At 67.9% G+C, this 10,480-nt stretch overlaps 3 protein-coding genes across 3 annotated transcripts; 2 read left to right on the top strand and 1 right to left on the bottom strand.

Moving 5' to 3' along the window:
* Positions 1-188: 188 nt before the first annotated feature.
* Positions 189-7,067, top strand: F751_1457 (hypothetical protein; the record flags this gene model as incomplete). The annotated part of the gene is made up of 14 exons (XM_011400437.1): positions 189-433; positions 571-703; positions 1,011-1,323; positions 1,573-1,796; positions 2,038-2,398; positions 2,655-2,719; positions 2,937-3,023; positions 3,231-3,452; positions 3,619-3,784; positions 4,018-4,150; positions 4,404-4,578; positions 4,824-4,883; positions 5,484-5,612; positions 6,744-7,067. 14 exons carry the CDS (start codon positions 189-191, stop codon positions 7,065-7,067), a joined length of 2,637 nt encoding a protein of 878 aa, XP_011398739.1.
* Positions 7,068-7,340: 273 nt separating this feature from the next.
* On the bottom strand, positions 7,341-8,499 carry F751_1458 (39S ribosomal protein L46, mitochondrial; the record flags this gene model as incomplete). Its single annotated transcript, XM_011400438.1, has 3 exons — positions 7,341-7,610; positions 8,025-8,321; positions 8,437-8,499. The coding sequence occupies 3 exons, from the start codon at positions 8,497-8,499 to the stop codon at positions 7,341-7,343; spliced, it is 630 nt and encodes a 209-aa protein (XP_011398740.1).
* Positions 8,500-9,163: 664 nt separating this feature from the next.
* Positions 9,164-10,371, top strand: F751_1459 (SEC13-like protein; the record flags this gene model as incomplete). The annotated part of the gene is made up of 4 exons (XM_011400439.1): positions 9,164-9,224; positions 9,337-9,416; positions 9,634-10,095; positions 10,162-10,371. 4 exons carry the CDS (start codon positions 9,164-9,166, stop codon positions 10,369-10,371), a joined length of 813 nt encoding a protein of 270 aa, XP_011398741.1.
* Between the last annotated feature and the right edge of the window lie 109 nt (positions 10,372-10,480).

Genomic DNA, 10,480 nt, shown 5'->3' on the forward strand with positions numbered 1-10,480 from the left:
ACCCCATGTCGTCCCGGACTCGGCCCCCTTCCATCCTGCCAACCAGGAGCTTTGCATCCGATGGGGGACTCACTCCACAGGCACTGCGATCCGACGCTAGTAAGGCGGCTGCACACCTTCGACGCTCCTCCCTCAGCGGCACGGATGGGCAGGATGGGGGGGTCCCTCCCTGGGCCCTGGCGTCTGACATGTTCAGGGCGCGGTACCACTCCGTGCTGGCACACACGGAGGGAGACTGGCGGCCCCTCAAGGGTATCCACCTGGCCCTAGATGGGGGTGCATGCCCTTTGCCAGGCCCCCGCAGGGCCGCGAAGGACAAGGACGCGTCAGACCTGTCCGCAGATGCCGCCAGTCTGGCGGCGGGGACGGATGCCTGGCACGGCGGGCCGAGGATGGGGGACAGCAGCCTGCGAGGACCTGCCCGCGCCCCCAGGTGGGCGTGAAAGGATGGTGCATGGGGTGTGCAGAGGTGGTCACGATGAGTTTGAGCCGGGATGGATCTTTGCATCCCTGTTCCCGTGGCCCTCCTTGCGACAGCCCCTGATCCCAAGGCCTCACTTTTTGACATAGGCCGCAACTGCTGTTCCAGTACAAGCCGTACGCACAACAGGATTCCCTGGACGTGGGCGCCCCCGCAGTGGCGGCGGTGGTGGAGGCGGTCTTCGGCGCCGGGCTTGCAGGGTCAGCGGCAGGGGCATTTGAGGTACGCTTCCGGTTGCTGGACTATTTGTCCAAGGAGCAGGGAATATGGGAGCAGGTCCAGCCTGGTGTTGAGTCAAGTGGCCAGGCAGGGTCCTCCGCTCCATTGGCTGGGCCGAGGTGGCAAGCAAAGGCCTCCTACTGATCTCAGGCGCCCAAAGCCTGGCCCACATGCAATGGTCCACGAGAGAGAAGCAGACCCCAGCGATCCTGCCCTACACAGACTCCATCCGGCCTCCCACTTCCCACTGGACCTCCTTCGGTCTCCTCTCCTACAGCTCATTCACACCCCTCCCCAATCCACCCCCCAGACGCTGCCCAGCGAGTCCCTGTGGGACTCCGCGGACGGGGCGGCCGCCTTTGGCGTGTCTGCCGGCGCCAGCACGGGCGAGGTCTCGGCCATCATCCTGCTCAAGCTGGTGATGGACAACTACCTGAAGGCGGGCGGGCGCGGCGCGTACGCGCCCACCCTCCTGCTGCTCCAGCGCGCGCTTTCTTCGGGGCGGCCTGCTGCGCAGGCCCGCGTCTTTGACCTCCTCTACAACCTCTCCCTGCACGGCGAGCTACTCTATCTCTCCCCAGCCGCGGAGGTGCCCGAGACGGCGGCCGCCATCCGCCAGAGCGGTGCGGATCGGGCGGGGCTGGCAGGCTGGAGGGGAGGGGGAGGGGGATTTCCATCAACACCAGCAGACTGGGATTGGTGTCTGTTTTGGCGACGGCGCTGGCTTGCGGACCTCCCGTTTCAGCAGCGCCGCCCTGCGCCGCTGCAGCACAGCCCGTCTTGTGGCCTGTGCGCTGCCTGACTCACCGTTTTCATGATGTACGTCGTTTCTGCCCTCCAATGCGCCTCCAAATCAACTCGCCGTCCACCAGTGTCCGAGGCGGACGGGGAGTGCGGGGACCTGGACTGGCGCCGCACCGTCACCCGCGCCTTCCGCTCGACCCTGGCCGCGTCGGCGACGCCCACGGGCCCGGCGGCGGCGCGGGAGGCACCCTTCACGGGCCCCCACGCCCGGCAGCGCCGCAGCGGCCACGCCGGCGCCGGCGTGGAGGGCCTGGAGCGGAACAGCAGCGGCAAGCTGGAGGCGGACTGGCCCGTCTGTCCCGGACCGAAGCCCATCCAGGCAGGCCGGGCCGGCTGAGCGGTGATGGGGCGAGGGATCGAGCATTCTTCATGCATGCGCTGCCGTACCGGCGCCGTCGGCTTCTCTCAAGCGGAGGTGTCACCCTGCTGACCTATCCGCTGGCATGTGGCGTGTCTGATGCCCTGCCACTCCCCTCTTGACCCTGACCCACACAACCCCCCTCCGTCTCTTGGCCCCCACTCCCCCCATGCAGGGCGGCGACGCACGCACCGACACCTTCCACCACTGGCTGCGCCTGCTCCTCTTCCGCCTGCTGACGCGGCTGGCCTCCCTGGAGGGCGCGCCGGACGCGGTGTGGACCTCCGCGCTGTGCACGCTGGCCCACCTGACCACGCACCGCGGCCGCACCGTGCGTGCCTACGTGGAGGACCTGCCACTGTGCGCGCTCGGCGCGCTGCTGGACCACGCGCGGGATGGGGCCTGGGCGCCCGCCATCCGCGACTGGCTGCTCACGCTGGCCTGCAACCTGCTCTACGTCCGGGGCGAGGGCGGGCGGGGCGCGGGGTCGCGCTCCCTGAAGTCGCCGTCGGCGACGGAGTCCCTGCGCAGCTCCAGTGAGGGTTTTTTTTTCGATTGGGGGAGTGGGGGGGTGGGGGGCGCAATGGTAGGAAAGACGAGGCCTGTGGTGACGACGCGTTTCAAGCCACCTGCGGTGAGGATGCTGCATGCAGACGTGTAGTAAGGCGGAAGCATTTCTTTAAACCAAATGTGAATACATCAATGCCGCTGGTCATGCATGGCGGCGCTGCCCGACCAGGCCTCCCCGGTCACCTGAGCCTCCCCCCCCCCCTCCCCATTCCCTCCCTCCAGCCAACCTGCGGCGCAGCGCTGCGGCAGCCGGGAGTGAGACCTGGTGGGCCAACGCGCATCTGGATGTGGACCGACTGCAGGAGTTTGGGGGGATGCGCCAGGTGGGTGGGTGGGGGTGGCTGGGTGGGTCGGTGTGGAGCAGCGTGTCGGCCCAGCATTCTGCGGCTGGGTGTTGAAGCAGGCCACGCCCCAGGTGTGACATGTCCAGACTCGTCCACACAGGCCCGTCACAACTCCTCCCGACTCACCGCTGCCATGCACCGCATGCATACCTCCACGCAGCTGCTGCGATGCTACCGGGAGGCGCCGACGTCCAGAGCTCGCAGCAATGTCTTCTGCGTCATGTATGACTACATCACCTCCTCGCAGGTGGGCCAGGTCCTGGGCTGTGCTGGTTACCAGCACGGGCTAAACCTCTTTGGTTTCATCTGGGGGCCTGAAGGGTCGAGTATGTGCACCAGCCGCCCATCGCGCCATTGAGCTGCCAGCCTGACAACCCCCCTTTCAACCACATCCACACGCCTGCATCCCTTCTTGCATCACCACCCCCATCTTTGCCACCTCTTTACCCCCCAGGGCCCCAACGAGTACGACAGCTGGTCCCCCGCCCTGGCCCAGGGGGCGCACTCCTCCGAGGTGGTGGCGCTGGGCGCGGCCCTGCTGCACCTGCGCGCCGCCGACGCGCTGCACCCCATGTTCCTGGCGGGCACGCCGGGGTATGTCCCCGGCGTGGCCGACGAGCTGACCACTCAGATGGCGGCGGTGCAGGTGATGCTGGTGATGCTGGTGGCTTTGATGGTGGGGTGTTGGGTGGGAGTTTGAGTGGGACTTGGGGCAGCCTGACGATTGCAGGCCAGCACAGAGTCAATTGTTACTCGCCAACGACAGCCTCTCCCGGCATCAAGCCATCCCCTCACCCGCCCCTCTCGGTCCACGATCCCCCTACACCCGCACCCTCCAACAGGCCAAGAACCCCGGGAGGGTGATTGCTGTGCCGCCCGCCTTTGTGAGCGAGGTGCTGGACTGCCTGGAGGACATCGCGTGCAATGCCATCCGGGTGCCGCGCTCGCTGGAGGAGAGCGTGAAGTACAGCCTGGAGGTGGTGGCCGGCCCCGACGTGGACACAGCAGGTGCTGCTTTTCTGTGTTACAGAGGGGGTCCGTACGGGAAGAGGAGCGTGGAGGGTGTTAGGACCGACGGGGGCGGGGGTTGGAATGTATGACTGGCCCTGCGCTCATGCGCGCAATGCACCAGGTTGCGGGCGTTTCGTCGCTGCCCCTGCGTCCTCCCCACCATGAAGCGCTGTGCATGCCCCCCTCATCCCCTCCGACCCTCCCTCCGGCCTGGGCCTCCAACCTCCCAGGTCGTGGAGACGAGGCGCTGGTCTGGGACACGCTGGTCGACTGCCTGAGGGACCAGAGCGAGCTGGGCGCGCACATCGGCCGCGGCTGGCTGCTCAAGCTGCTGTTGGCCAGCGCCGAGCAGGAGCTGCAGCGGTGAGCGCGGGATGGGCCCGGAAAGGGCTCTCATGGGTGGGCCGTGGGGTGATCGAAGAAAGCCACCGGTGGTATCCAGGGTGGTGTCGGGCGGGGCTGGATGGGGGTTACCACCGTTTTGGCCTCACCATCCAGGGTCCCCCAATGCCTTAAAAACCTCCCGCGGGAGGCATCGCCCACCTCACCGCCGGTCCATGCACCGGCCAAGCAGCCATCACTCTCGCCTTCTTTCCACCCACCCCCGCGGCGACAGGTGCCCCGCCAACGCCCTGCCGGCGCTGCTGCCGGAGGTGGGCCCCCACGGCTGCCAGCTGGCGCCAGGTCAGCGCGGCATCGCCTCCCAGGATCGCCTGCGCGACCTGCTGGAAAGGGCGCTGGCCACCACGGGCGACTCCCGCGCCGCCGACGCGTTCATGGACGCCGTCCAGGTCTGGTCGTCGGGCGGGCTGGGGTGGAACTCGTGGACTGAGGGTGGCAGGGCGCGACGGATGATGGTGTAGGGCCCACAGGGTGGCGCAGGGGTCGTAGCGTGAGGGATGCTCGTGCAGCGGGCTGCCTGGACTGGCGAGGTCGACACACAGCCAGATCAGACGCAGCGGAGCCAGGTGCCGTGCCACGCCACACTGACATCTGTGCTGGAGTGCAGAACTCTTACTCACATCATGCTGCACAGGGCATGCTGGCACACATCCGGCTCAAGTCGCTGCGCCGCTCGTGGGAGGCTGACCCGGTGGTGAGTGGGGGTATGTGGGAATGCGAGCCATCCCCCGCTTCCCTGACCCGGCTTCTGAGAGTGATGGCAAGCGCTCAAACCCCCTTGAGGGCAAGCAGAACGTAGCTGACCCCTGGCAATCCCCGCCGCCGTGCAGGCCGCCCCCGCGCCCGCCGTGCCCGACACCGCCAGCTCCACCTCGGGCCTGGTCAGTGCCATGCGCCGCGCCGGCCTGTCCGAGGGCGATTCGGAGGTGGAAAGCGTGAGCGAGATGAGCAGCGCGCTGTCGCGCAGCGCCTCACCCCTCCCCCGCCTGGGGCAGGGCCCGGGGTCGTACGACTCGATGCCCTCCTCCCTGAGCAGCCAGGTGGACGGCGGCATGCCCAGCACCGAGCCCGCCGAGTCCTGGCAGGCGAGCGTCGGTCGTGGGGTGGTGTGGGGAAGGGAAATTATGTAGGGAGGGGAGATGGAGCAGGTAGAAAGGGAGCTTTGTGGGCACATTGTCTGTGGCAGGCTGTGCATGGGTGCTCCGTAGCGAGCTCACAACCCACAAGTGAGCCTGTCGCATGCATGAAGTCATCCCCCCCAACCCCTTCTAAAAACCAAAAACACCAACTGCAGGCGGTGAACGCGCCAGCGGTCCTGCTGTCCACCCTGTGCCTGGCGGTAGAGTGGCTGCTGCAGGCCCCGCAGGAGGCGCGCCAGGGGGCCATGCTCCAGGCCACCCAGCTCCTGCTTTCCTTCATCGTGGTCACCCCCGGGGCGGGGGAGGAAGCACGGGGCGACGCCTCGCCCAGCTCCCGCCCGCGCCGGCGCTCTGCGGCCGGCTGGGCCCTGGGCCCGTTGGGCGAGGAGGCGGCGGGCGAGGGCAGCGTGGGCGAGGCCGGGGCGGGGGAGGACGGGCACGGCGACGGCGGGGCGGGGGAGGGCGGCGACTACACAGGCCGTGCACCGATCCCCGCCCCGGAGGCCAGCCAGGGCTCCGTATCCGGCGAGGCCGGGGCGGCGAGGCGGGGCACGCCCACCGCGAGCGGCAGCTCCCCCTCCTGGTCCGGCGTCGGCGGCGCCTGGCCGTCGCGACCGGGGTCTCAGGCCCCTCGCCCCCCCGGCAGCGCCGACCCGGAGCCCAGCGCCGCGCTGCGCACGCTGCGCCTGCTGGGCGCGGGGCGGGTGCGGGAGGCGGCGGCCCTGCTGGGCCCCGGGGCGAGGGCCAAGCTGGGCGGCGCGCGCGTGGCGGCGGCCGGCGCGGCGGCGGCCGCCGCGCTGGCCGCGGCCGACACCAGCTCGGTGCTGGAGGCCTTCCTGGCGGGGCGGGGCGTGGTGCCGGCTGCCCACGTCCGGCGCCTGCCCCCGCTCCTCCTCCGCGCACTGTTCGACGACCTGCGGCCCGACGCTGCGCCCCACGGCGCCGCGCCCGGGTTCCCCGCGGCCGCCTCGCTGGCGCCCTCGCCGCACGGCCCCGCCCACGGTGCGGCCGAGCTGCGCGCCGCGCGCCGCGCCTCGCGCGTGGCCGACGCCGCGCTGGGCGCCAAGGCCGCCGTGCAGGTGGGCTCTGGTGGGGAGCGTGCGGGGCAGGGGCGCATGTGCTGCCTTTCATGGGCCAGGGAGCGACGAGGCAGCTGGAAGCGGGGCATTGGGCAGTTTGGGTGGCTCAATCGGGGCAGTTTCTTCTGAGTGTGGCTCTGCCAGGTCCAGCAGATCCTGGCGCACCGCACCCCAAACGGTGCTCTCGCCTGGCGCCACATGAGAGTCATCCCTTTGTTGCACGGAGGTCATCATGTCCCCACCCGCCGCCATTACCCCCCGTTGACCTCCCACAGCTCCCATCCATACCCCCGCCCCTAACAACCCTCCTCTCCTCTCTCCTCGCCTTCTCCTCAGGCGGAGCGCCCGCTGAACGACGCACGCGCGGCGGTCCTGCTCCTGCTCATGGGCCGTTGCATCGCGGTGCCTGAGGACATGGCGGCGGTGGGCGGGCCCGCCTTCTTCGCGGGCCTGCTGCAGGAGGGCGATCCGCGCATCCGGCGCTCCGCCTCCATCTTCGTGCTGCGGCACCTCATGGCCACGCGGCGAGGGGAGTACCAGCGCGCCCTGAGGCAGGTGCTGGCCCGCGCACAGCAGGCCAACGAGGAAAGCATGGTCACCGACCCCTACCAGCAGATGAAGGCCATCCTGGACATGCAGCTGGTTGACCTGAGCCTCTGAGGCAGGAGCAGTGACTGGCCGCGGGCGCGAGCCAGAGGCGCAGCCCTGGCGGAACAGGCACCTGCCTTGCTGGGTTTTTGCGCCGGCTCCGCCCCCTGCGAGGCCCCTGCATCCCGTCACCCCTTGACACATTTCCCCACTGTACTTCCTCCCTCCCCGAGGCTGTGCATCAGACTGACTATGGTACAGCAAGGGGCGAAAGTGGGAGTCGGAGGAGGGACAGGGGGCATTGTGAATCCAGCTCTTCCTTTGAGCGCCACGGCGGTCCAATCACTATAGCATCTTCTGGAACAGGTCCAGGAGGGCCTGGTCCTGCACGAGCTCCGGCAGCTCATCCTTGGCAGCCCAGCGCAGGTCGGAGTAGGGACCGCCGGGGACGAGCCGCAACGTGCCCGCGATCATCTGGCAGCGGTGGAAAAAGGTGGTGCCCTCACCTGTCTCGACATGTCCCGCGGGGGCGTTGCCCACGAAGAAGGGCTGGAGGCCTTCCTGCACGAGCGTCAGGCCCAGCGCCCGTTCCGCACTCCCGCGAATGGTCTCGCCCTGTCGAGAGGGTGGGGATGGCGAGCCTGGCCTGAGGAGTGTCCATGCAGGACGGCGCCAGGGGCTGCACAAGCAATGCTGCCACTGCAAATGTACGGCGTACACCCTTGGGAACCCTGTGTTCACCCATACCCCATGCATGCACGCGGACAAAAAAACGGCATTGAAGGGGATGACGGCGGTGCTCAGATGGGGAAGGGTAATCGATATCGCCACCCTCGCGGAAATCCACAAGTCGGATTGAACAGCAATTGTAATTTGTCCGAAATCATCACCGCACGCCGTCGTCTACGATCAAATGGAAACTCAAGAAAAGGCAAACAAAGTGGCTAGAAACCCCGCACCCATAGTTCCACAAACCAACCCGCAGGGTGTCACTGTCGAGGCCATGGTCAGCACAAAGCAACCCCTCACCTCCTCGTGTTCCACCGCGGGGAACTCCCACGCGCCGCTGCCACCTTTTCTTCGCACCAGCATGAACACCCGCTGGTCCAGCCGTCGCTTCAGGCTGCGCACGTCGCCGCTGCGGTCCGCCTCGGACTCCAGGGGGGCGGGCTCCCACCGGTTGCTGGCCGCCACCGCCGAGTCGGTCTCCTCCGTGCGGGGCTCGTCGATGAAGTCGGCAGGGTACTTCTTGAAATAGGGCAGGTTCCACTCAAAGCGCCACCTGCTGTGCTCCACCTCCCAATCGGGGTGCGGGGGTACCACCAACTGCGGGATAGAAGATAAAGGAGATTGGTGGATGTTGTGATGAACGCAGGAACGCTGTTCCACGTGTTCTAGGCGCACAGTCCTAGCACGACCTGCAAGCACAACCTCAACCCACCGGGAGCCTCTCGAAGACGCAGGCCCCGAATACCCTTCCGGGAGCGGCAGCCTGCGAGCACATGATGTTTCAAATGTTGTAAGAATTGATTCATCGGCTAGAATTAGGTATCTGCGTCCTGTATCGCTGGGCAGGGGAACACCTCCACACCATCACACCTCGGCTATTGCTGAGAAGGCCGCCAGCCGAACCGGCTGGGGCGCACAGCCTACATTAAGTGATGAGACATGCCGGAGCGAGCTTTGAAGGGATATGGTGCGCCTGATGAGGGCTGCAGCCATCCCGAGCCCGCCGGCTGCAGCAGCGGTGAACACCAAGGAACCCCCCGATCCCACACTGCTGTCACCAATCTAGCACCGCAGCTTTGATTCTGCCAGAAGGATGCGTCTTCGATCGCTTCTCCAATGCTGGTCGTGGTGCTTGAATTTTAGTCAGGAGTTGGGTTAGCCGGCGATGGTAGCCCCCCCTCGTGGGCTAGCTGGAAAGCGGAGCATTGGAATCCTTGCAACCATCTGTGATCTGAGCTGCGACTCCAACCTCTCCGGGACACGATATTCGCCGTGTTGACGGTGTCCCATTCGAACGCACACGCCCGCAGCAAGCTTGGAGACCCCCAGTGTCAGCTTCCTACCATCTGCCCAGTGCGCGGAGTGCCGGGACTGCCCCTCTCGAACGGTCTAGGCAGCGTCGGGGAGGCAGAGGGAGTGGCCACGGCCTGGCGCCCAGCATGGCTGCTACAGTCGTCACACAATTCGAGACCGGTCACCAGGATGCGATCCACGATGCAGGTGTGCACAGTCTACGCCTCACAGGAGTGTCTTGCTGTGCAGGGGTGCACGGACACCCTCACGGACCATTCCCACCAATCTTCCCGACCACACCCTCGCACACCCTGTCCAGCCTACGATTACTACGGTAAGCGCCTGGCAACCTGCTCCAGCGATCGCGGCATCAAGGTGTTCGAGATCGAGGGCGAGCAGGTACTGGGGAGGGGGCGGGTGTCAGGTTTCTGGGCTCGCTAGCTCTTCCCAGGGCCGTCATGCCTTGCAGAGGCCTGGACTTCATATGTTGCTCTGTTCAGCCTAGTGTCAGGCTCCCCCTTCCCATGCAGCATGGCGCACCCACGTCACGGGCCATGCTTTACCCCCTCCCCTCCTTCCCACCCCCCCCACCCGGCTCCTCTCCTGAACACCACAGGTGACGCACTTGGCGGACCTGCACGGCCACGACGGCCCGGTGTGGGAGGTGGCCTGGGCGCACCCCTCCTTCGGCACCCTGCTGGCCTCCGCCAGCTTCGACGGGCGCGTGGCGGTGTGGGGCGAGGTCTCCCCCGCCTCCTGGCAGCAGGTGCACCTCTCCGCCGCGCACTCGGCCTCGGTCAATTCCGTGGCCTGGGCGCCTCCCGAGCGCGGCCTGATGCTGGCGGCCGCCTCCAGCGACGGCGCGCTCAGCGTGCACAGCGCGACTGCCGACGGCGGCTGGGCCGCGGAGCGCCTGGAAGGCGCGCACCCGCCCGGCGCCGCCGCGGTGTCCTGGTCGCCGGACGGCCTGCGCTTGGTCAGCGGCGGCTGCGACGGCGTCGCGCGCGTCTGGCGGCGCAGCGCCTCCACCGGCGCCTGGGCCCAGGAGGGTCCTGCGCTGGCCGGCCACGCTGACTGGGTGCGCGACGTGGCTTGGGCGCCGGCCCTGGGCGCGCCGGCCGCGACCCTGGCGACCGCGGGCCAGGACGGGCGGGTGTACGTCTGGAGCGAGGCGGCGCCGGGGCGCTGGGACTGCGCCCTGCTCCACGACTTTTCCCCGGCGCCCGTCTGGCGCCTCAGCTGGGCGGTCAGCGGCAACGTGCTGGCCGTCACGGACGGCACCAATGCCGTCACGCTGTGGAAGGAGGCGCTGGAGGGGCAGTGGGAGAAGCTGGGCGGCGAAACGTACGCGTGATGGAGGGTGGCATGAAGGAGGTCTGTTTATTGGGCAAGGGACCTACAGGAGGACGGTCGCGCGAGGCAGCGAGGGAGCCACGCTCCTGCCACATCGCACTGCCTGCCGA

Source organism: Auxenochlorella protothecoides (assembly GCF_000733215.1).
Source record: "Auxenochlorella protothecoides strain 0710 unplaced genomic scaffold scaffold14, whole genome shotgun sequence".
In the NCBI taxonomy this organism is placed as follows: Eukaryota; Viridiplantae; Chlorophyta; class Trebouxiophyceae; order Chlorellales; family Chlorellaceae; genus Auxenochlorella; species Auxenochlorella protothecoides.